Source organism: Lutra lutra, chromosome 4, assembly GCF_902655055.1.
Source record: "Lutra lutra chromosome 4, mLutLut1.2, whole genome shotgun sequence".
Lineage (NCBI taxonomy): Eukaryota > Metazoa > Chordata > Mammalia > Carnivora > Mustelidae > Lutra > Lutra lutra.
The window spans coordinates 68258890-68284694 of record NC_062281.1 but is presented as its reverse complement, the minus strand read 5'-3'; the positions used below and the strand labels follow the sequence as shown (position 1 = coordinate 68284694).

The window sequence follows — 25805 nt, the reverse complement described above, 5'->3', positions numbered from 1 at the left end:
GCTGTAACAATATACCACAGATTGGGTAGCGGTTAAACTATAGATATTTTGTTTCTCACAGTTTTGGAGGCTGGAAATCCAAGACCAGAGTGCCAGGATGATCAGGTTCTGGTGAAGACCCTCTTCCAAGGATCTTCCAAGGGTTGCAGACTGCTGAATTTCTTTCTTGATCTGCCCACACATGGTGGAGGGGAGGAGGGGTTTCCCAAGGGCCTCTTTTATAAGGGCACTCTCCACCTCCATGTCCTAATTACCCCTCACAGGCCCCACCTCTTAATACCATCACCTGGAGCATTAGGTTCTCAACATGCATTTGGGTGTGTGGCAGGGAGAGAAACAGACATTTGATCTTGGTGATAGATGGTGAGGGGAAACCATCAGGAATTGGGGGTGGTGGTGGCTGGTAGCACCATGTTGCCAACTGACCACTAGAGAAATATAGTGAGGCACACAGAGGCACTGAGAGAAAAACCTTAAAGAAGCCCAGTTACATTTCCTTCTTGGTTTCCCTAGGACAACCTTGTACATTATAATAAATGTCTCTCTGACTTACAGTAGCTCTGTGTGAATTTCTGTCACAGTAAGAGAGCCAGAAATGACACACCATCTTGGCCCTCTTGGAGAGTGTTACTCTGGCTGGCTGCTGCAGGGAGGGGGGGGGGCGGTACACAAGAAGGGGATAGACCAGGAAGCCAGAATTTCTCCCACAGTGCAGTGATGGCCATGACCTTGACCTCTGCAAATAATAAACCCCTTAGGTGTAAAATGAGGAGAAGGTAGGAGTAAGATGGAGGTTCTTTCCTTGTAGCCTAATTTTCACGGTTCTGTCAACAAACTTGGGGGAAAGGATGCAACGTATGTCCCCAACTTCCCACAGAGGTGTTTTTTAACTCTCAGAAACACTATGTAACTTTAAACATGTATCAGTTTGTTTTATTCAAAAATGACAATGTTCAGTAGGAAACAAAAATAAAACCCACCATCATTTTGTTCAAATGGTCTGTACTTGTGTCTCCTGGTTCCCCAATTTTTAGCTACCTTTAACCGTTTGTACACCTTTAAGGAAGCGGCTTTCCCACTTAAAAACTAGTCCTTTCCCCTAACTCCGTATTTTCTCTCCCCTAATTTATCTCTTCCCCAAGATCACATTGTATTAAAGCTTTTACTTTTGGGAATCGCCGTCTTACTTGGGAGATTTAAGAGAGAATTCTAAACCACTCCCACAAATAAGATGAATAACTTCAAAATAAAAACTCAATTTGTTCAAACCCACATGACATCCTCTTGGTTAAAAGACCCTCGAGGGCAGAACCCAAGTTACTAGATGGTTTTTACGCTTTGCTTACAACGGAGAAGGGAGCTCAGGAGCCTTTTTAAGATGAAATGTAAAACAGGAACCTGATCAAAAAGACATTGTGAAAAGAAAAACTTCACTTTCTTTCCTCTGCAATGTCGGGGGTGTGCGTGGGCCCTTGCTCTAGTGACTCAGTGACTGAAGTCTTCAACTATCTTAGAAGACCCGAAGAAGGTAGCTGCAGCAGAAGCAGCAGCCTTGGGATTTCAACCAGCTTCGTGACGGGGACTGCAGGCTTCACTTCCCAGGTCCCTCACCTGGCTTCCTACCTAGAGCCCCTGAGCGGCTCACCCCCCACCCCGCTTTCCCCAGCACCTCGCCCCACACCCGCGTCGGGCCGCAGCGCTTTCCCTGTGGCCGCCGCAGGGTCTCCTCAGGGCTCGAGAGTTCGAGGAGGTCGTACCGAAAACGCCCGCGCGACAGCTTTCTGAGCTCAAAGTGCGGTAAAACAGTCTTGGCATTTGTGATTTGAAGAACCCTAAAAAGTAATGATCCTTGGGTTTTTAAAAAAATATATTGCGACAAAAAAAAAAAAAAAAAAAAAAAAAAGCCGAGCCAGGCAGGAGTCGAACCTACAATCTTCTGATCCGTAGTCAGACGCGTTATCCATTGCGCCACTGGCCCTGCACACGGAGAGAAACTGAGGGGATGTACAGATTACAGAGTGGTAAGGCTACACTCGATAGTCATCCCCAGTGTCGGGTAGTAAAAGAAAAGTAAAGGAACGTGACGTCGGATTCTCTGAGCCTCGGCACCACCAGCCCCGGACACATAAAATGTGGGCGGAGGGCGCTCCTTCCGCGGGGGTCCGGATTCCACGAGACGCAGCCGGGTGGTCTTTCTGCGCACGCGTGAAACAACACAAGGGCATTTGCTCCCTTCCCCTCCCTGTTTCCCAGCTACGCATGCTCCATTCAACTTCTAACCCGCGGCTGTACTTGCTCGGGCTCCTGAGTTTGAATCTCAAGGGGCACCAGCGGTTTGCCCGTCCCTTCGATAGCTCAGCTGGTAGAGCGGAGGACTGTAGCTGACTTCCTGGTAAGAGACATCCTTAGGTCGCTGGTTCGATTCCGGCTCGAAGGAGACACTTTTTTTGTTTTTTAATACCAACTTTGTAGGATTTACGGCCTGTTGCACGGGTCCCCTTCCCTAATACACATAACATTCCAACGAACAGTTGGCAGTGCTTACACTTTCGCTCCAGTTTTGGCCTACGGCAGTATCCCCCGTATGAAATCTTTGGCGAATCCCCGCAGCGTGCGGTCCTAGTAACAAAGGCCGGAGTCTGCGCTCCGCGGGGCGGGGGTCGGCTCCCGGCCTTCCGTCTCTAAATCGTCTCCGGCGTTCGCGAGTCCCCTGAGCGCACAGAGGAACGTCCCGGGCCAGCTGCGGGCCCTTCTCAGCGCTCTGTGGAGGGCGGGCGACGCGAGCGCTCGTTGCAGCTGCCGTGAGGAGCCGGGGCTTTCGCTAGAAGCGTATCTTATGGTCAACAAACCTGGGAGGCACGAAAGAATCGCGGTAGAAAGCGCAAAAAGCTTAGAAAGTAAACATTAGAAAGGAAAGTCGACACCATGCCATCCCGCTCCCTTCGATAGCTCAGCTGGTAGAGCGGAGGACTGTAGGCGCTGTGCCCGTGGCCATCCTTAGGTCGCTGGTTCGATTCCGGCTCGAAGGAGAGGGGTTCCTCTTTTTGTTACTTTGCCTTTATCTGTAGGGCAAGATCAAGAACACAATCAAGAAAAATTTAGTTTCTGTTTCTAAATGCTCTGACTTCTCTCTAGAGGAAGAGATAACCAGCCGTGCCCAGCGGTGGGGGATTAGCTCAAATGGTAGAGCGCTCGCTTAGCATGCGAGAGGTAGCGGGATCGATGCCCGCATCCTCCAGTTTTTTTCCTCTTCTGGTAATTTTTTCTTTCGATTTTCATTCAACTCGAGGTAGACCTTAAATAAAGTCAGCCATCGGGCAAGCGAGAGACGGGATGAGCTTGAGGTTGCCGCTCCCTAAAACTTCCCAGACGAGGGATAATGGGTGCTGACAGAGTTTAGTCTCACAACTTAAAAATCTTAGACCCGTTTACTTTGGGAAGCTCACGAAATTGCTTTTTCTGTGCAAAAATGGCTACGGGTTGCAGTTACCTCTGTTGCCAGTCTCTTTGTGATTTGTGATTGATCGCTGCACTTCCAGAGACCTATCTGATACTAAACTGCCCATACTTAGGGGGAACTGACAGAAAAAAACACCACCAAAACCCATAGAACTTGGAAAAGGACGCTAGCTAGCTATCTTAAACTTATGTTGAACCGAGGAAGCGAGAACTATTCCGCTTCATCTCAACTGACCTCCGTGGGGTGCTCAGCTGTGGGCAGATCTACTAGGACAGGATAAAGCAAGAGGAAGGGGAAGAGAGGTGAGGACGTGGAGAGGGGCCTTAAACCCAGAGGCTTGCTACTGAAGGAGGGTTCTAATGCCATTTTCCTCCTGGGAAGTAACTGTGGAGAATTGGAAACCAGCACTAAAAAGGAATTAAAAAAAAAAAACAAAAACACAACAACTATTTATTGAGCATCGTCTGTTTTGTTAAAGACAAGACAAAAAAATAAATGCACACTCACTGAAAGATTCGAAAATTGAGAAGAACACGCTACAAGGCTTTTCTGGTAATAAATTCTCCCTATCCTAATTTACTAGAACATAGGTATTAAAAAGCTGTTGAAACCATATGGCAGTTCTCAACACAAAACATATATTTTCAAAGACAAAGACAAAAGCAGAAATACTAACTTTTTTGAGGATTACAATTAATAAATGACAATTCTTTTATTATGTAATTCTTTGTGTTCTAGGCAACCTGTACTTTTTTGTTACCAATGTGTACATTGGTGTATCTTTCCTTTTCTAGGGCAGTTTCCATTTCATCTCATTTTACTCTTTTCAATAAAGTCTTTAAATTGAGTCTATAGTGATTCATTTAAAATATATCATTATTTTCATGAAAACAAATTTACACAGTAGGAAGAGGAATCCTTTTATCAGATGTTATGTCCCAGTTTCAGTTGAGATTATGAGTGCTCTGTCTGACTGGAGGAGATAACAGTAAAATTATAAATGACTATAAGAGCAAGAAATGGATAATAAGTGGACGGAATGCTCCCAAAATCCAGGTGGAGAACACATGTTCAGGGCTGGTGAGCTGGGCAAGAACTCAAACAACATCTCAGGATTGACAACTCAGGTGTGGAAAGAAATTCATACCAAAAGTCTAAAGGTATAAGCTGAGAGGTACTGTTGCACAGTAGTCAGTCATGTGGGCTGTGACATCTGATGGCCTTTCTTGGCTTTCACATTCCCTAGCTGGGTGACATTGACATCTTGATGCTTCAGTTTCCTTATTTGTTAATTAGGGGTGATAAAACGGTACCTACTTTTAACTGAGATGTAACACGTAAAGCTTGTACTATAGTGCCTGGTACATAGTAAACACACCATAAACGTTAACTGTTATCAGTGTATGTGAGCAGTACCACAAAGGGAAGCCCTAGAGGGAATATTCTGAGGGTTTGCATGTGTGTTTATACAAATGTATATGTAAGTGCAGGAAAGAGATGCTTGGATCTACTGTGGCAGGAAAGTAGAACAATCCTAAAAATACAAAATGATAGTTAAATAAACTATAGTATGACCACTTAATGGACTATATATAACCTTTGAAATTATTAAGAACTATTGACATGGGAAATGTTAATCAAATGCTAAGTTAATAAATTGGGTACAGGGAAGTATAAACAATAACAATATAAACAAGAATTATCTGTAAAAAGACTGAAGAATACATTTAAATATTAAAAGCAGGGACCTTTAGATAGTAGCATTACTATGATTTTTCTTCTTTATAATTATAAAATATTTTCTAATTTCTGCAGTAAACATTTGTAAGTTTTAATTGAACATATAAGATGCATTTTAAAAAAAATAGCTAACAGCATTTCTTATAAGCCAAGCACAGTTGTAGTTACTTTACATGTATTAACGCATATATTTTTCTCTAAAAGAAAACAGCAGGCCCAGATGGCTTCCCTAGTGAATTCTACCAAACAATTAAGGAAGAAATAATACCAAGTATACACAGACTTTCAGAAAATTGAAGAAGAGAGAATGCTGTCCAACTTAATCTATGAAGCCAACATTATCCTGTTCTCAAAGCCATACAAAGACATTATGAAAAAAGAAAACTACAGACCAGTATCTTTATGAAAATAGATGGAAAATTTTTAAACAAAAATTTAGCCAATTAAATCCAACAATTTTTTTTAAATCCAACAATTTTTTTTATTTTTTTTAAAGATTTTTTTTTTTTTTTTTTTTTTTTTTGACAGAGAGAGAGAGAGATCACAAGTAGGCAGAGAGGCAGGCAGAGAGAGAGAGGGGAGGAAGCAGGCTCCCTGCCAAGCAGAGAGCCCGATGCGGGGCTCAATCCCAGGACCTGGGATCATGACCTGAGCTGAAGGCAGAGGCCTTAACCCACTGAGCCACCCAGGCGCCCCAAAATCCAACAATTTATAAAAAGGAAAATACATCATGATAAAATGGAATTTATTCCAAGAATACAAGACTGGTTCAACATTCAAAAATCGACATAACTCATTATAGTAAACAGGCTAAAGAAGAGTAACCGCATGATCATTTCAGTAGATGCAGAAAAAGCATTTGATGAAATTCAACATCCATTCCTCATTTTGAAAACTATCAACAAACTTGGAAGGGAAGGGAACTTCTTCAACCTGATAGAGGGCTTCCATGAAAAACACACACTTAATATTATACTTAATAATATGAATGCTTTTCTCCCAAGATCAGGAACAAAGCAAGGATGTCCATTCTGAGATTTTTAGCCAGTATCATAAGGCAAGAAAAATGAAGTGAAAGACCTCCCAGATTGGAAAGGAGGAAGTAAAACTATCTCTATTCACAGATATGTCATTTTTTAAAATACTGATTACATGTTGAAATAATATTTTATATTTTGAGAGTGTTAAAATATATTAACAACCTTAATACCAATTGTTTCTGTTTTTTTACTGTGGTTACTAGAAATATAAAATTATATATATGTCTCATATTTGTCAACCACATCTTATTTCTATTGGACAGTTAGGTCAGAGAGGCAGGTAGGAGCCAGATCATGTCAGGCCTTAGAGACCACAGGACCACAGTGAAGATTAATGTTTTTATCCCACAGGTAATTGGACCATTAGTGGGATTTAAATAGGGAATGACATATGAGAAACAGATTGAAGAATTCAGAAAGACTGAATTCAGAAAATCAATTCAGAAAAATCAATCAGGAGGCTGAGGTGGAGGGATGGTGAGGCAGATTGTGTGTGCTGAGGATGGATTCAAGAAGGCCCTGGAGTTCAGACATGACTATGGGGAAGGCCTTAGGCTAAAGTATTTGCTACTTGTTGGGGCTGTCACTATTCATTTCTGGCATGTGAATTGTGCCAGGAAATGTTCAGAGAAAAGTAAAATATTTTAATTTTTAACATATCCTCAGAGATATTTATGATGAATTAAAATGTATAAACAACAGATTTGGAGGAGTAATTACCAAGAAGAAAAGCTTACAGCCAGAAGTCTGCAAGCTATCTAATGAAAGAAATTCCATGGTGTTAGCTTTTATAAAGCATTTTTCAAGTTAATTCATTTCTCTTTGATTTTAGATTTTGTAAAGTGTTTCTTTTCATTAAAAAAAATTTTTAAATCACATATCCAAGCTTCCTACTGCCAGATAGACAGCTAAATTGAAGAGACTGACAATGTAGGCAGAAAAAAAAGAGTTAAGTATTGTATAGATATCATGAGTTGAGTCCTTGGTATAAAAAGATTGCAAGAATCCTTTTACTGGAAAGAGTTCTGGGTTGTATTTTTTTCAAGTAACTTGTAAAGTTGGTTAGAAAAGTCCTTTTCTAAATTACACTCTGAATCCCAGAATACTAAAAGAAACAATATACTGTACATGCCTCCTGTGCTCAGATGGGTTATATCTAGCAGGACTGATCAGCAGAGCCTGGCTCTTGGAACACCAGCTCATCTAAATCCTGAATGAAGTGCTGCCTTCTCCCCACTGGTCATATATTAGTGTTCTCACTAATGGAGGGAGGGAGAGAAAGAAGGATGAATGGTTGGATGGATGGATGGATGAACAGATGGATATTTCAGGGAAAAATTAATAACCTCACTGTCTTAGTTTAAGAGGACCTGGTCAGCACAGTATCAAGCATTGTTTTGGCATGGAATTAAAGTGACTTTTCAAGAGATATAACTGGGGCTGGAGTTGACCTGAAAGTCCTGGTTCACTCATGCCTTAAGTGTTCCAGGCTAACTAAACTTGCTGCTTAAGCAGCCGCTACTTCTCTGCCTCCACATCCACACCATCTGGTGTTCTTTCCCTGTTTTAATGACTTAGTCAGCCATTAACTTTCTCACTTCCAATGGGTACAAGAAGGAAGAATTCTCCTTCCTCTCTACTTTAGATGTTGAGCCAGAAGCAAGATCAGCTTTCTAGTGCCCTTTGTTTTCTCTTCCTTCTAGCAGGGTTGCACTCTCTCTAACTCACTGCTTTGCTTCAAATTTTATCATTTTTTTTTTTTACTTCCTTTTAGCTCCACCTTCCATTTGACCTTAAGTCTGATACTCTGTTTGATGAATGACTAGCTCCTCCAGCTAAGCCTTGATTATTTTCAAATACCTGTATTTGCAATTACCTATACTAAAAAGACAAAAAGAACATGGGTAAATGAAATGCTAAGAACATTCTGGAATCCTCAGGACAGTTTGCCTGCCCGACACTGATTCCCTGGGACTCTTTAATGCCTCCTACTCCCAGAATGGTCTCTCTTGTTTTTGAAGTTAGTTGATGTTGCTCTTGTAAGTATTCTGGGGTTAGAAATTCATATCACTCTGACCAGGAAGTATAAAATCCACTAAAAGGAGAGGACCCTGTTCCTGCTGGAGAATCCTTTAAATACACTCCAATTTTCTCCCAAGATTTTTTAATATGACATATTCTAGAGCTGGTTGCCCAGTATGGCAACCACTAGCCACATATGATTGTTTAAACCTGAGCTTAAGTTACATAAAACTTAAAACTCAGATCCCAAGTTGCATTATACACATTTTAAGTACTCAATAGCCACCTGTGGCTAGAAGCTACATAGTACAGATAGAGAACATTTACATCATTGCAGAAAATTCTAATGGAGGGTATGCTGTAGAGTGTGGGTGTGGTATAGCTTAGTGGGTGAGATCATGGGCTCTGTAGTCAAAAGATGTGTCTCTGAATCTGCTTCACAACTAGCAGCAGGGTATGCTGTAGAGTGTGGGTGTGGTATAGCTTAGTGGGTGAGATCATGGGCTCTGTAATCAAAAGATGTGTCTCTGAATCTGCTTCACAACTAGCAGCAATATGACTAGGCAGCTGCTTCTTTGAGCTACAGTTGTTTCAATGTAAATTATAATACCTATTATAGAGAGCTATTATAAGCAATGATTAGTAGTCTGTACATATTTATTATGTTTGTTTTGGCAGTATACAGTTGACCTTTGAACAACATGGAGGTAAGAATGCTGAACCCCCATGCAGTAGAAAATCTGCATATAATTTTTGACTCTCCCCAAATTTAACTACTAATATCCTACTGTTGACCAGAAGTCTTACTGTTAACATAGTCAACTAACATATATTTTGTATGTTATATGTATTATATACTATATTCTTTTTTTAAGATAATCTATGTTTTTATTTATTTATTTATTTTATTTGTTATAAACATATAATGTATTTTTATCCCCAGAGGTACAGGTCTGTGAATCACCAGGTTTACACACTTCACAGCACTCACCATAGCACATACCCTCCCTAATGTCCATAACCCCACCCCCTCTCCCAATGCCCCTCCCCTCAGCAACCCTCAATTTGTTTTGTGAGATTAAGAGTTGTATTATATACTATATTCTTAAGATAAAGTAAGTGAGAGAAAAGAAAATGTTATCAAGAAAATTATAAGGAAGAGAAAGTACACTTACAATACTGTAAAAATATCCGCTTAAATGTAAAACTTATTATGTAAAAATAAGTTATTGTTCAAGGATCAATCATAGTACTAAAAGTAACAGATTTTAGAACCCTTTTTTCTTCCTTCCCAAGATGAACACACAGAAACCAACATTTCACTTGTCTGCTCTGTCTCCTAAAGTCTACATCCATTTGGCCTTGTAGCTAGAGGCTGAAAGAGGTAAAAAATCTCTTTCTGCTATCACGCCTTAATGCCAGGTTTGCTGATAGTAACATAGTCAGGTTTGTAGGGACCCATCTTGCTTCCTCTGACTTACCTTGGAGGTTGGGAAACTGCTGGTCTTCTAGAGGTGAGAGCATTGGTGGTTTTACTTCAGTTTCTCAATTGTATAAATATAACCCTGCCCTAGTTTGGTAGGATTTGGAAATGAGGGGCAACTGCAGCTTCCAACCAAACCAACTCCCTGTACAATTGCCCCCAGTTGGTTTCAACCCCCTCTCCTAGTTGTGTGGGTAGGGGTTTGGGAAGGGGATAAAGTTGTGCATCACTCATATATAGGCCAGGACACCTTCAGGAGACTAAGCTGGTTTTCAGGACTCTGTGGAGGCACAGATCCACTCCAAATCGCAGATCCTTGAAGTTGAATTCAAATCTGATTCAGTTTCAGAATTTTCCCTATCTTTCAGACTCCGTGAAGGATTTGGGAACAAACTAAAATTTTCTGGTTCTTCCCTAGAGCAGAGTGCTACTCCCTTGTCCCACTCTCAATTCACATGCCCACCTCATGGACTGCTGGTTTCTTAAGAGTGAGGAGGAGCAAAGAATGGAGAAAAGGGGATAAAGAGGGGATAGTAATAATTACCTATCAACTTGACTCTTAAGCCTGTGAGATTCTTGCTAGTTTGCTGGACGCAGTTCTAAGAAAAAGCACAAGGCAAGAAACAAAAACAGAGACGAGGCTAGAGATCAACTTTACATCGAATAATTGAATTGGAGATTCTCAATGTCAAAATTAACATCATTTCAAAGGGGTTTTTTTCCCCCCCAAAATACAATTAAGCTAGGTTCTGAACACCACTCACTTACAGATAAAGGAAATGAAATTCAGCTAGGTTGAGGTCAGTTTCCCAAGACCACAAAGTGAGGTAGAAAAGGAAGTTGGATTATAAGGACTGTCTCCTGACTCACTGTGCACCTCTCACTGCATCATTGGTGTTTGCTCAGACTAAAAACATCTGAGTCACCCCTGTGGATCCTAATTTCATAGCTTCAGAGTCCATTTCCTCCTTTCCTTCCCCACTGCCATCACCCAGTGCCAGGGCAGCATGACCTCTCACCTAGGCTATTGGCAACAGCTTCCCGTCTGGTCTTTATCAAGGTCATATTCACCCTGATCTATCCCAACCGCCACTATGAGACTAATCTAACCAATGAAAAGCTCTCATGGAAATGTTTCTGTGAGAAACTTCCAATAACTTCCTGTTCCCTAATTTATTAAGTGTTAAAAACTCTCCAGCCCAGGATTTGTGGCCTGCCAATGTGCCAGCAGCATGCTCTGCACTCTGGCCCCAAACACCACACACTCTAAGCATTCCGTGCACTCCTGTGCCTTACTGGCTTTGCTTCTGTGCCTTCCCTTGGGAAGCCCCAACTATGCCCCACCTGACTATACATCTATTCACCTAAGTTCTCATTGGATCAACCCACCCACAAAGCCCTCCTAATGAATCCAGTTCTGAAATTGTGAAATTTATCACACTTTGTTTGGTACTATGTTTCTGTGTATGAATGTCTTATTTCCATTCTTAGACTGAACTCCATGAGGACAATAACCTGTGTCTTGTCTTTCCATCCATGGAGCTGAGCACAATGGGAACACATGAATATTTTTTGAAAGAATGAATTCCTTTAATAAGGATAGTCTTGGCTATATTGTACATTATTAGTTTAAGTGTTTTTCCTTAGATTGAAGAGTCTTTTACTGTAGAAACTTTATCTTCCCTAGAAAATAACTCACGTATTGCATTCAGACCTCCATAGCCCATTTAATGATAAATACAGTTAATTGCTTAGGCTAGGTGAACTGAATTAATGCAGTAAGAAAAGTCACTGTGGGGTACCTGGGTGGCTCAGTGGGTTAAACCCTCTGCCTTCGGTTCAGGTCATGATCCCAGGGTCCTGGCATCGAGCCCCACATCGGGCTCTCTGCTCAGCAGGGAGCCTGCTTCCCTTCCTCTCTCTCTCTGCCTACCTCTCTGCCTACTTGTGATCTCTATCTGTCAAATAAATAAATAAAATTAAAAAAAAAAGAAAAGTCACTGTTTCCCTTCTTTACTGGAGTTGCTAAATAGATATTGAAAGGAATCACAAAATTCTCCTAAGATGCCTGAAATGTTTATGAATACATGTAACTTATTATTAGCTAATAGAGCTTCTTAGATTCTTGATAAGCTTTCAGTACACACAGCAATAAGACCATAAATAACCAGTCACACCGGCCTACTCTTTACTTGTGATTAAGTGCATGCTGGTGATATATTGACAAAATGTGTTCCCTGTTTGAATATTTTTAAATCAAGGAGAAATTAACCTACAGATTCATCACAGATAAACAGATATGTATCTCTTTTTCATTTTTGATCTGATATTTAATTTTTAAATAACTATATGTTGATGAAACAGTTCTTCCACAAATTTCTGGCGAACATCAGGATCACTATTTGTGACTCAAGAGCAGACCAAGTATATCAGATGAGGGAGATTATCATTTAAAAAATCATGTTGGAGAAGGAGGCAAATGTAAAGAAGTATAGTAGGAATTTCAGACCAGAGAAAACCCAGGTATAAAAGCAGGACTCCATTTTCACTTCAGTTGGCAACAGCACTGATATCTGTTCCCTGCTTTATGGAAAAATTAAATAATGGGTCTGCTACCCCAGATGCCAGTTACTACCTCATTATTATTGCTGCAAATTAAATTTTTTTTTCCCTCTAGGCCCTACCTGATAGCCACTAAGCCTTCCAAAATCAAAATGTTGAAGGATATTGTCATGGTTCATTTTATGTGTCAACTTAACTGGGCCATAGTGCCCAGATATATGGTCAAATATTATTCTGGATGTTTCTGTGAGGAAGGTTTGGATGAGATTAACATTTAAATCTGTGGACTTTGACAACCAGAGAAGGACAATTATCATATGATCTCACTGATATGAGGAATTAGAGAAACAAGACGAGGATCATAGTGGAAGGGAGGGAAAAATAAAACAAGATGGAACTAGAGAGGGAGATAAACCATAAGTGATCTTAATCTCAGGAAACAAACAGGGTTGCTGGAGGGGAGGGTGGCTGGGTTATGGACACTGGGGAGGATATGTGCCATGGTGAGCACTGTGAATTGTGTAAGACTGATTATTCACAGACCTGTACCCCTGAGACAAATAATACACTATATGTTAATAAAAATAAAAAATAAGAATACAGTATATAATACATACAAAAAATAAAAAAATAAAAGATTACCAAATTTTCTTTGTGTTTTTGGTGTGTGTGAGGAGGGAGTTGTAGGCATACAGGATGGAAGAGGGGTTAGGGAGGAGGGAAAACAATGTGGAAGAAAGAACTTACTAGAATTTTATTAACAAGTTTTTTAAAAAATAGGCTCATCCAATGGTGTTTGAATTTTTTTTCATAGATACTTTTACGGTGAAAAGGATTGAAAACAGTTTTTAAATCAGAATTTTTCCCAGACCACAACTCTTGCAAAGATGAAAACATTAAGCAAGTCATTTTAGGCAATTGCCCTTATAAGCCCAGGGCATGATTTTCAAGACCTGTTTTGTTTGTTTTCATTTAAGACATTATGATCATGTCACTCTTGGTGACTCGCCTCCTAAACTCTCAAGGCAGAAATGGCATCCGTTATACAGTTAGACTCTCGGGCTGCATTCTCTCCAGTCCTGCAGCGAGCCATCAGCACGCTCTTCTGAGTGCTCACAGAGGGCATGGCTCAGTGACTAGGCATGCACATTTGCATTTGTTGTTGACAACTGTCAGCTTCAACCTCTCTCTCCTCACAACCCTGACTAAATGGGGTTTGTAATCCTTCTTTCCACCCCCTCTCTTCACTCCTTGGGACAGGAATGTTGGCTCCTGTTCTCTGTCACCTGTCAGAATCCATCCTCCTGTCACTGGCTTATATGGACAAGTCAGCCCACTGTCACGTGACCCCTGCTGCTAAAAACAGCTCGGGCACCTCCTCTGAACCTGGGCCTGAAACAATGTCTTCCACCGAAAAAACCATAAAGGACACTTGATCAACCCAATCCTTGGAATTATTTCCAGGAAACACTTGCAGAAACCATTTGGAGCACGCTTTCCCTGGCAGTGCACAGGGGGACGGCCAGGAGATGAGCACATCTTTGAATTACAAGTCTTTTTCCAAAGAGCAGCAGACCATGGATAACTTGGAGAAACAACTCATCTGTCCGATCTGTTTAGAGATGTTCACGAAGCCCGTGGTTATTCTCCCCTGTCAGCATAACCTGTGTAGGAAATGTGCCAGTGATATTTTCCAGGTAGGTTTGTTTGGAATTTAGGGGGTAAAAAAGGAGTCTCTTTTCTCAGAATCAAGTGCTCACCTAAAAGGTGAATTCTTTTAGAAAACTTTTTAAGGCTACATTCATTTTAAGAAATGAATTTTTTTAATGATTTGCTTTCTGCTTTGCTCTCTGCCTCCTCCTTACTCCTGAATCTAGTTTTACTTAAATACTAAGAATCATATTTGTTAAAAAAAAAAAAGAAGAAAAGAAAAGAAAGAAAGACCTCAAAACATTGAATCTGCTTCAAAATTGTAAATGAATTACTGCCCAAGACATTAATGTTGGAGTTTCTGGTGGAACTTTTGATTATGAAAACACTGGATAGAAAAGTGTCTCATGCTGAACACGGTACACGGCCATTGACAGTGAATAAGTGCTGTTCCTGTATTTTAGGACTATTTGCTAGAAGGCTCTAAGGGATTAACTTACGGCCAGCTTAAAGTAGAAGTTGATGTTGTTTGTAGTAACAGAGTGAAAAGAAGTCTCAGAAAAGCTACCTGTGGCATTACTCAATTCCTCTTTTCTTGCTTGGCAAGAACAGGCCTCTAACCCATATTTGCCCACAAGAGGAGGTACCACCGTGGCATCAGGGGGTCGATTTCGCTGCCCATCCTGTAGACATGAAGTGGTTCTGGACAGACATGGGATATATGGCCTTCAGAGGAACCTGCTGGTGGAAAATATCATTGACATCTACAAGCAAGAGTCCACCAGGTACGGTTCCTCCCTGTGTCAAACCCATCTGAAGCTCTTTTTTTGTCTGTCTGTCTGTCTGTTTGTTTGTTCTAACAGATCAGTACACCAAAGGCTTGTTTGCTCATCACAGACATTGTTTTCTCTGAAAATGTTTATCCAAGGGAGAATTGCTCATGGAAGAAGGGAGCTGGTGCCCAAGGCTTTGTATCAATTTAAGAATGAAGTAATTCATTAACACTAATCCATTCAATAATACTGAAAGAGGCATAAGTCAGCCCATCCTTCTAAGCCTTGTATTACATATGTTTTAGACATCCATGCTCTTCACAGGTCCTTTGTAGCTCCAGATTCTACATAGCAGAAAGCTTATAGTACAAAACTTTAAGGAAAACTAATAGAAATAGGATTTTCCAAAATAAGCCAGTTCCTAGTTTAGACAGTCTCACCTGAAAATTGTCTAGATGATCATAATAAAAACAAAATTCTCTAACATACTTAGTCATGGTATGGACTCTGGGAAGTTGCAAAGCAATGCACAGTCCTGTCCTTTAGCAAGTTAAAGTTCAGAGACATGGAGGGGGGTGGCATTCAGGCTGTTTCCCTAGTCTCTAGATACTATTTGCCTCCTACTGTTAGCATTCACCTGCTGATGGATTGATATTCAGCATATGCATCCATTCATTTAAAAAAAAAAAAAAGGCTTCTTCCTCACTGAATCACATTGGCTATAGCCTTCCTTTCCTAGAGACAACACTGCATGAGTTCATTCCTAGAAGGCATGGTGTGAAGAGCCCTTTTCAATTGTACACAGGTCAGTCCGGTCCACAAAGCTCGATAGCAATATTGAGACCATCTGGAAATGAACTTATTGTGATTCTTATTAGGAGACATGTATTTATGGAACATCTGCAGCACCCTAAGAGCCTTGCACTCTTAAAAGGAAAGCTGTTCTATAATCTAACATATAATTATTATAATCATTATGGCTATTAGTTTCTGCTTAAGATTCAAACTAAATTAGATAGTGCCAGAATCTAGATGGAATTGGGGAAGAAGAGTAATTGCCGATGACATATTGCAGAGACACGGAGTTAGCTATTCCCTTGCTTCCACAGTCTCTGGAGAAGAAAGAAAGTGCTATTGTTGCTGCTGTTGCTTCACAGATCTGATCGGATTATATTTCGTTACTTTAAAATGCAAGTACACGCACTGTCTCTTAAAAAAAAAATCAGTCAATTAATAACCCAGACAATTATTAAGGGTGTTTATATAACAACAGATTCAGTGCCTAGTACAGTGTCTTGCATGGAATGGCTACTTTCTAAGGGCCCATTGACAAAGCAACACCACAAAGCTTCTTACATGTCCTATTTATTGCAGTAATTTCATTTTGCTACTTGCTACAGTGAGAGCTTGAGATATGGGAAATAATAGCAATAGTGTTATGAAATGCAGAGAAGAGATAGTAAAACTTGCAGCGTTAGCAAACCCAAAAGATACATCCTTACTTTAACCATAAAGTCTACATGCGCATTTGCCAAAAAAAGTACCCAGGTGAGCAAACTGTATGAAAGTAATGAACCAAATTTCCAACCATGAAGCTCATAATGGCATGCCCTAGTGGTGTTTTTCTGATTGTCAAGTTCTTGTGCTGTTATTTCTTGAACTTGAGACCTGCCTTTGGGACACTTTTACTTGGTGGTGAAACCACAAGTTGCAAAGAGGGCCCAGGTGTTTCTGTTTGGGCATAAACCCAGGTGTTCCCTGGAGACAGGCAGCCTTGCCAGCCCAGGAGCCTGAGCCTCAGAGTCCATTAGGCAATCTGAGAACAACCTTGGATAACAGAGTGAGAGGAAACCATTTCTGGCTCACTGTCATTGGGGTGGGGACAGAAAGGAGAGGAGGACTAGAGATTGTAGATCTTGACAACACCTGGCCTTCTTACCTAGACTTCTGCATGGTGCTAAACTAGCTACAGTTTGGGGAGGTGACAAGAAGAGGAATTTATTTTGCTAATGTTAATCATGAAAGTTACAATAAATAACTTTATGATAAGTAAAACTAACATGTGCTGAGTACATGTCAACCGCTGTTCAAGGTCCTTTACACATGAATCGTGTATAATTCTCTAATTCTCATAACAATCCTGTGAGATTGTGATTATTATTACCTTGTTAGAATTTCTGAATATTTCACTGAAGCCAAGTCGTATATAATTTAGACATTCAAATAGTATGAGACCGCTAAGGAGGCCTCCACTCTCATCCCACTCTCTACCCCCAAGTCTCACTCTCCAGAGCCAGACACTTTTCATGGTTTTAGCTATTTTTCTGTTATCGCCCAGTGACATCTGTATACTACGACTATATGCCCATTTCAATTTGACATTCTCTACCGACATTTCACTGCGGACGATCAGGACAGTGTCCTCACATGGCTGGGCTTTGCCTACTTGTACTCTTCCTGGGCTGAAGCTTTGTTTCCTAGGACCTGTTCTTCTCTTCGCTGGTTTATTCTGTTGTTTTTGTGGACCACATTCTCAAGTATCTCCCCAAATATGCAGAAAGTGCACCACTTTGCAATCTCCTACACACTGTGCCTTCTGAGTACCTGGCTTCCGCAGTTCCAGAGCCTTCCTCGGGTTCCACGGCTGGGGTCAGCTTGCTCCTTGCAGGCTTCTCCCCTGCAGGCACTTCGCAGAAATAAGATGCAACTCGAGCAGCTCACTTCCCTTCATCCAGATGTTCTCAGTTTCTAACATTTGGTCGACATCTCTCATCGGCTGTCATCCTGCTCATTTTTTGTCCTTATCGATTTATACTAGAATGTGATTCTTAAGATTTCCTTGCTCTCATTTTAGCGGGATTTCCACAGAAAATACAGATTAAAAAAGGCATAGGTTCATTCTGCTGTATTTAATTAGAAGACCCTCGGGCCAATTTTCAGATATGAATCAAAGCGGAACCTAAAAAGAGGTTAAGTAATGTGCCCGAGGCCACACAGCTGCCACGCAGAGAAGCTCAGCTGGACTTGAACTTGGAGAGCAGTTCGACTCAAAAGGCACTGCCTGCCATGTATCGCCGAGGCCAGGTGCCCACCCTTCAGGAAACTCCGGGTTGGTCCCCACCTCCTGAGGCCAGAGGCAGCAGGCTCCAGACTCCTTGCAGCAGGTCCCCACCAAATGGCCAGGGGCCTCTGTCCACATCTGGAGTGGAGGCCTGAGCCACTACTGTGAGCTCAGATACTCTCACCTCATGAAGAGGCATTTGCATTATATTTACATCATATTTATGCCCTGTTTGACCCAAGTCTGAGATATGTGTTAAATTGTCTAAAGGTTTCTATTATATACCCACTTATAAGCGGGGGATGCCTCCGGGCCCCTGCTGCCACCTAAGGAAGAAAAACCTGATAAGAAATATGGGAGGTAGTTCTCAGCCTGTATCACATTATGGAAAAATAATCACAATCAAAACTAAACATACAGCCTTATGGCTATTGCCACATTTTTAGTGTTTACGTATACTGTGTGTGTATTTATATTATATATATATATATATATATTATATCTATATGTATTGTGTATATATACACTCACGTACCTGAGCTCTGGTCAGAGCTGTTGACATCAGAATAGCAAGCACATGGGACACAGGCTGCCATCAGGAAATGCTGCAGGGAGATGAGCCACAAAAGCATCACCTGTGCTATTTTCCAGTGAATGTGCTCCAGGCATTTGCTTGACATTTATTATTACGAGACAGAGATGCATGGTAGGGAAGGTATTGGAAGTGGAGAAGCTTTTGAGCAGGCAAAGAGCAAACCACCACTCCTAGTCTCTAAATAACCCCCAAAGGGCTTTGTCACTTATAAATGGAGTCTTCAGAATGTTGTCTGGCCTCTTCCTTTGAGGCTCACGAGTGCCAAGTGACCCTGGGCTTTCCCCATATTTCACATGCCTTCCCCAGATGAGTGGTCTTTATGTTTGAGCACAAGGAATACTGTCCATTAATCTGGAAAATTCTCTCATTTGTCATTCATTCAACAAATATTTACTGAGTACCCATTCTGTGCAAGGCATTGCTCTGGGCACTGGGGTTTCTGCAAAAAAAGACAGGCCTGTCCTCGTGGAGCTCACATTTTGGTGGAGCAAACAGACCTGGGCAGAGTTTACTTTTCTCAGTTGACTTCCGAGAATATAGCAGAAATTCAAGTCAGGAGGCCACCGACTTTATGGAAAACATATGGCTGCAAGACCAGGCAGAAATTCCTTTTACAAAACCAGATTCTGAAGTCTTGAAGCTAAAAGCCCATATAAATTTCCTTACCAGACCCAGGGCTTCTCCCTACAGCCTAATATCATGACTTGACCACCTAGTGATTTATAGATGTAAATCAGTATATTCTCCACCTTTCCCTGAGTTTCTGGGGCTGCAGCTACATGGTATCCCATCAACAGCAATGGTTTTCCAACCATTTTATTCATGTCTCACAGTAGAAGTACATTTTACATTGTGATACAGTGACCATTACATACATAGATGGAGAGATAGATAGATATGAAATATATACTTTTGTTTCCAGTGTACTTAGATACGTGTACACATACACACAAATACGTACATACATACACATCTATGTACAACAGAAACAAAAGTTTCACATACCATTATCTTATTCTTACTACGTGTAGTTCACAGTATTTACTGTTCTATTTTACTGTGATTTTAACGATGTTGGTGATGACCCTGAAATTGATTTCAAGGCCCATAATAATCAATTTCATGGCCCATGAAAACCTGCAGTTTTTAAAAAGTGGATCTTGATAACAATAGAAAAACTCAGTCTCAAATCTTTTTTTTTTTTTAAAGATTTTATTTATTTATTTGACAGAGAGAGATCACAAGTAGACAGAGAGGCAGGCAGAGAGAGAGAGAGGGAAGCAGGCTCCCTGCTGAGCAGAGAGCCCGATTCAGGCCTCGATTCCAGGACCCTGAGATCATGACCTGAGCCGAATGCAGCGGCTTAACCCACTGAGCCACCCAGGCGCCCAATATCGAATCTTTTAAATAACCATGCTTTTAAATAACTATGTGTTTGGGAATGTGAGGAAAGGCTATGGATTTGTATTTACATTTTTCAGGCACCTCTGAAAACTATTAACAACCTTGGTCATTAGATAGGATATGTAAGAATTCCAGGTTTTTTCAGAAGTAGGCTACACCCACATCTCTCACCATGCTCTCCAGAGAGGGCCTAGAACACCATGGCTTGGCATAATTTTGATCTCGATCATAATACATAAGCTATGCTGATCGTTAGGGGAACATACAGGGTCCTACCATGTGCTGTGAACTTGGGCCGTTCCAGGTGATTCTACAGCTAACAGGTTGTTCTTAAATAGCAATGACTTGTCTCTCCCATTCCATGCTTTCGTTCTTCATTGCTTGGTCATCATCTCACTAACACACACAAATCCAATGCTCCATTATTACCTGTTGCAGTTCTGAAAAGTCTTGGCGGGTGCTGAACTGTTGGGAAAATGGAAACTTGGGGATTATCTGTGAGAACCTTACATCTAGGGGCGCCTGGGTGGCTCAGTGGGTTAAGCCGCTGCCTTCGGCTCAGGTCATGATCTCGGAGTCCTGGGATCGAGCCCCGCATCGGGCTCTCTGCTCTCTCGGGGAGCCTGCTTCCTCCTCTCTCTCTGCCTGCCTCTCTGCCTGCTTGTGATCTCTCTGTCAAATAAAAAAAAAAAAAAAGAGAGAACCTTACATCTAAAGTTACCACCATGTCCCAGAACAGCATTTTGCATTTTCTTATTGCTTCGAGTACTGTTCACCTTCACTGAGCACATACTAACCACTCTTAATCTTAATCAGTTATTTGTGTGTCATTTTCTGAACAGCAGAAAGAGACCCAAACAAATTAATGGAGCACCTGTTGACATTTTCCTTCTTACACAGAGCTTCTTCTCACCAGTGTCCAGACTAGTAATCAGAGACTTGGACTCCTCCAGCCCACTCCCCTCCTCCTTGTGGTGGGAAGGGTGTTTGCCGGAGGCTAGAGAGTTGGGATCTAGAGGCTCTGCAAGCCTGGGGATAAATTTGAGGCTTAGAGTTTCAGCCACTTCTCCTTCTTTACCCATAATTGGAAAGTATCTCAAGAGACTTTTGAGTGTGTGTGGAGACAGTTGCTGGAGCACACTCCGAACACAAAAGCCCGCTGTCCAACTTTCAGGAATTCCACTCACGTGTTTTAAACCTTCAATAACTTGAAATCATCCACGATGGGAACACTCACCACAGAAATTGTCAAATGCTACAGGTCAGAGTATCCGTGTCCTATCCCTTCCCTCAGTCTGGTTGTTAGAAATCTAGCAGCATGCCACTGCCAAGCCCACAGGGCAACTAAATTTGGAGGGCTCTGAACACAAGAAGGGTACCCCGGGAGTTTTCTGGAATAGCAATGCTAATCACCCCTCTCTGTTTTGCCCCAATGGGAGCTAACATGTGCATCTGCCTACCTCCTCCCAGACCAGAAAAGAAGTCCGACCAGCCCATGTGTGAGGAGCATGAGGAGGAACGCATCAACATCTACTGTCTGAACTGTGAGGTGCCTACCTGCTCTCTGTGCAAGGTCTTCGGGGCACACAAGGATTGCCAGGTGGCACCCCTAACTCACGTGTTCCAGAGACAGAAGGTAACACAGCCCCCACAGCTCCTCCTTTGCAGCCCCTTCCCAGGTCCTGCAGAATTGGCTCCCTTTGCTGAAGGGGACCAGCCCAAGTCACGCAGTCCTGAGGCCCAGAGGTGCGGACGGTGGAGCGGGAAGGGGCGCAGTACCGGTGAGCACGTGGCCACTGGCTAGATCCCCTGGAAAGGAAGGGGACTGCTAGAGAAGGAAGGGGTGCCAAGGGTCAGAAAGGTGCGCAGAGGGCAAGGGTTGCTGTTTTTTGGGCACCTCGGAGGCTGCTGAAGACAAGCAGTGTGCTGGCCCCTGGTCTAAGCTATTTGAAGTTCAGACTCTAGATATGAAAAGGATAACTTTTCACTCCGGGCACGGAAACGTTTCTTCATTTGCTAACAAAATGTTCTGTTTGCCACACCCCTCCCAGGCCTTCTCTCCCTACTCTCTCTCCTACTGTATTAGGCTTCAAGGCTGGGTCAGGCTGGCCTCCTGGCCTTTGCCCCAAGGCCAGTTGCTGAAAGGCCCTCCTCTCCCCCCTACCCTACCGTTTGGCACATCCCCCCACCCCAGGGCCTTAGCCTCAGGCGCTCTCACTGTGACCAACAATAGTTTGTCCCCCAGCTTATCACTGACCTGCCAACCTGGTTTCATCCATTGGCAAGTAGCAATGTGCCCAGTTAATGCAAATAAACAGCCGGTGATGTGCTCAGAGAGATGAGCTGCTCCCACACCTAGACCTTGAGTGGCTCCATAGCCGGCTTCTTTCTGTGAAGAATCACAGAGCCCGTATTTGGTCAGTGGTTTACGTGTGAGGATCAGAGTTGGAATCAAAAACCTGAAAGCCAATCTTTCGGACAATACCAGTCATAACCAGTGAGTACTAGCTGCTAAAGAAGCAGGACTTAGCAAGATATCTGTAATATTTATTTTTCCATCCACTTAACGATCTATTTCCCCTTTTTCCTTCCACACCCGCCCAACCTGCCCAAGTCATGGTATGTTAGAACCAACGGTTCTTGTTTCCCACTGTTCCCCTCAGAGCCCTAGAAACTCATGTGGGATGGACAGAAGGACAGGCTGGCAGGACTTCCACCTGCTCCTGTTTGGGCAAAGCAGCTTCACTTTTACGTACTGGAATTCCATATTAGCTTCGTTTTGAAGAAAGTGTTCTGAGGCTTTAAAATGTTTTATAACCACTGTTCAAGTCTGATTTTCTCACTTTATATCTGAGAAAATTAGGGTCCAAATTGATTACAACTTTGCCCAACATCGTAAAGAAATTAAAGGCAGAGTTGGACAAAGCAGGTATGTGTCCTAAGTCCCCACTCAGTGCTGCCTGGTGGTCCACAGCCGGTCTAGGAAAGGGCTAAGTACAAACAGTGGCATCTCTTTGAGTCAAAAGAGGAGAGGGATTTCAAGTTGAAAATTTTGCCCTGGAACCGTCTAATGTTTCAGCTTCAAGTTTGTAATGACTGAGTCTTGTCTATATGTATTTGTGCACCTAACACATAGAAGGTGCATAGTATGTTCTATCTATCGTCCATAATTCAGGGTTTATCATTTTTTTTTTAGCAGGGTCACAGTCTCCATTAAGAATCTGGTGACAGGGGCACCTGGGTGGCTCAGTGGGTTAAAGCTCTGCTTTCGGCTCAGGTCATGATCCCAGAGTCCTGGGATCAAGCCCCACATCAGGCTCTCTGCTCAGCGGGGAATCTGCTTCCTCCTCTCTCTCTGCCTACTTGTGATCTCCATCTGTCAAATAAATAAATAAAATCTTTAAAAAAAAAAAAGAAAGAAGAATCTGGTGACAACTATGAAACCTCTTTCCAGACAAATGCACTTATATACACACGTATATACAGAAGTTTAGTTACTAGACCAGGAGGTTGTCCAGCCTTCTGAGCCTCACTATTACTCCTAAGGGGTTCAATGAACCCTGCATTAGGAATCCCTGAAGACAATGCTGTGATTTATCTGCAATCAGTACTGACTAGAAAACTCTTAAAATCTTGCATGCCTCTCTTCCCTTCATTAGTCTGAGCTCAGTGACGGCATCGCTGTCCTCGTGGGAAGCAATGACCGAGTCCAGGGAGTGATCAGTCAGCTGGAGGACACCTGTAAAACTATTGAGGTAGGTCAAGCAACTCCAACAAAATATAAACAAATCCTGAGCTCCTGGGGGAGTGGGGTTGTGGCCGCCTCATGCCACCCAAACTTTCCATACAGAATGACCCCTTTCCTCATAGGTCTCTCCAACACTCTCCTGGCCCATGAAGACAAGTTACCACATGAGTCAACAAGGCAGATTTTGCCACATTTACTAGTATGATTGTGACATTTGTTGCTCTTTCTTGGTCAACCCATTTGGAAAAATGAGCTACAGGAAAAACCAATTCCCAATAATGCAAAAGAGTGTTGTCCACCATGGACAATTTTTTTGGTGGAAATCCAAATGGTCCTAAGACACACTAGTTAGTGCTTTGGAAAATCCCATGTAGGTTCAAGCTACCTATCTGTGCTCTGACAGCAGGACCACAGGGGGGACAGCAGGAGGAGACAGATGTGTCTGACTGTGGTTAGAGAATGATTCGGTAGCTGGGAGCTCACTGAGACCAGAGTTCTGGCTCATCCATCCCTGCCCTCTGCCTGGCCCAGTGCCTCAGACATAAGAAACACTCAGTACAAACTCAAACACATGCATGAATGGCTGGTTGCATAGCTCACACATAAGTCTGACCTATAAGAAATAACTTCAAATCCACCCTTCCTCAAGATCCAATATAAAGTGCGTAATTGCTGAAGGCAGAATTCTGAAGCCTCAGAGATTTTGCTATGTGGCAAGTATGTTGTCAAGTACTAAAGATTCACAGAGTAGTGAAGCCGGGTGGCCCAGAGGGCAGGAGCAAGACCTGGATGTGTGCGGCTCTCTGGATCTGTAACCTGGAGCCATTTATTGCCATCTCCCTGCTTTAAGTTTTGGAGTTACTTGTTTTTTTCACTTGGGCCTCAGGTGCAATGTTGAGGCATTGTTCTTATTGCTGTGGGCAAGGCTCCTCTCATTATTTATTTCCTTTCATCCCCATTTCCCACTCTCTTCTCTGTAAATAACCACTCTAATATGTTTGGTGTTCTGTTTACCTACTCTTATAAAATCTTTATTGTTTTATATACATGCCTTTTACTTTTATAAATGGTATTGTTCTATCTTTCTCATTCTGCTTATTACTTTTTTTAAACTAAGCATTGGGTTTTAAGATCCATTCTCATGTACATTCAATCCCTCATTCTCCTCTGTAAAATTGAGACATAGTACCCATTTTATAGAGTTACTGTGGGAAGTTAAGCATAAACAAAATGCTTACCACAGTGCCTAGTACATGGCGAATGCCTGGTAAGTACCCCATTTTCATTATGTTATCGTTAGAAAGGCAAATTCTATCAAAATCCCAAGGCGGGTTCCTAGAGGATGATTTCAAGAGACTGGCCATAATCATCTCATTTTAGACTTACACATCATTAAAATCAATGTTCTCTCTTCTCCATGCTCATATTCCTGAAAAGAACATGATAAATCTGAGATCCATTTATAGAAGAAAAGTTTTCTCTTGGCGAAGAACCCAACGAGATTACAAAGTGGACATTATAAACTCTTCTCTTTTTGCTTACTTACAGTAAAGGGCCAATACAACTGAATCAGTAAGCCATGAATCAGCACTCCAGTGTGGTACCGTGTTGACTGTTCAGTGTATAAATAGGAGCATGTTGCTTGTGGACGAGTGAGGTAATCTCTATACTCATCTCTGGTCAGGCCTTCATTGGAGACCTCCGTCCAGGATGTAGGGGCTGCGGTACACAAACAGGAGAAAAGCTCTGTGGGTCACCTTTGGCCTTGAGCAAACAACTCCGGCTCCATTTAGCCAGTCTCAGAGGACACTGAAAGGGCGAGGAAAGATTTGACAACTGCTTTTCTTCCTGGAGGCCAGTCAGGGGGACAAGAGGAAGCAGCTGTTTTTTCTTTCATTGAGAACAAGACAAGTAGGAACAGGTTTGAAGTTAAGTCGACAGAAGGGATTTAGTGCAGATATCAGGAGGAACTTCCTGGCAGTGGAGGTCGGGGTTAGGACTCCTCTTATTCCTGATAAAAGTATTCATCAAACATGACACACGTTTACAAGTATTTTCACAGGTTACTAGAGGAGTATAACGGTTTCCTGTAGGGCTGATGAAGCTGTAAATTGGCAAGAGTCATAAATGTGTCCATCCCTTTTACCTATTTATTTTACTTCTGAGATCTTACCTTAAAGAAATAAAACTGTATAGAATGTATATATTCATAAATAACCCTCATGTACATTTATAGGGGGAGAAAACCCCAGAAACCAAAAGGTTAG

The 25805-nt window shown here is 42.0% G+C and overlaps 1 protein-coding gene and 4 non-coding genes across 14 annotated transcripts in view; 4 read left to right on the top strand and 1 right to left on the bottom strand.

Annotated features, from left to right (window-relative positions):
- Nucleotides 1-1905: 1905 nt before the first annotated feature.
- Nucleotides 1906-1978, bottom strand: TRNAR-ACG (transfer RNA arginine (anticodon ACG)). The gene has a single exon. It is a non-coding gene; the product is annotated as a tRNA-Arg (tRNA).
- A 366-nt stretch (nucleotides 1979-2344) lies between these two features.
- TRNAY-GUA (transfer RNA tyrosine (anticodon GUA)) lies at nucleotides 2345-2437 on the top strand. The gene is made up of 2 exons: nucleotides 2345-2381; nucleotides 2402-2437. It is a non-coding gene; the product is annotated as a tRNA-Tyr (tRNA).
- Nucleotides 2438-2939: 502 nt separating this feature from the next.
- TRNAY-GUA (transfer RNA tyrosine (anticodon GUA)) lies at nucleotides 2940-3029 on the top strand. The gene is given in 2 exon segments: nucleotides 2940-2976; nucleotides 2994-3029. It is a non-coding gene; the product is annotated as a tRNA-Tyr (tRNA).
- A 136-nt stretch (nucleotides 3030-3165) lies between these two features.
- TRNAA-AGC (transfer RNA alanine (anticodon AGC)) lies at nucleotides 3166-3238 on the top strand. Its single transcript has one exon. It is a non-coding gene; the product is annotated as a tRNA-Ala (tRNA).
- A 10416-nt stretch (nucleotides 3239-13654) lies between these two features.
- TRIM55 (tripartite motif containing 55) overlaps nucleotides 13655-25805 on the top strand; it is a 64145-nt gene continuing 51994 nt past the window's right edge. For 6 of the 10 annotated variants that reach the window (XR_007126756.1, XM_047726733.1, XM_047726731.1 and 3 more), the window contains exons 1-4: nucleotides 13656-14004; nucleotides 14570-14742; nucleotides 21261-21426; nucleotides 23450-23545. Coding sequence is in view for 9 of the 10 variants with exons in the window: in XM_047726733.1 (XP_047582689.1) it covers nucleotides 13837-14004; nucleotides 14570-14742; nucleotides 21261-21426; nucleotides 23450-23545 (603 nt within the window). In the remaining variant the exon portion in view is untranslated. Of the gene's footprint in view, nucleotides 14005-14569; nucleotides 14743-21260; nucleotides 21427-23449; nucleotides 23546-25805 lie in introns of all 10 variants that reach the window. The other 4 variants (XM_047726732.1, XM_047726724.1, XM_047726726.1 and 1 more) reach the window with 1 other exon arrangement.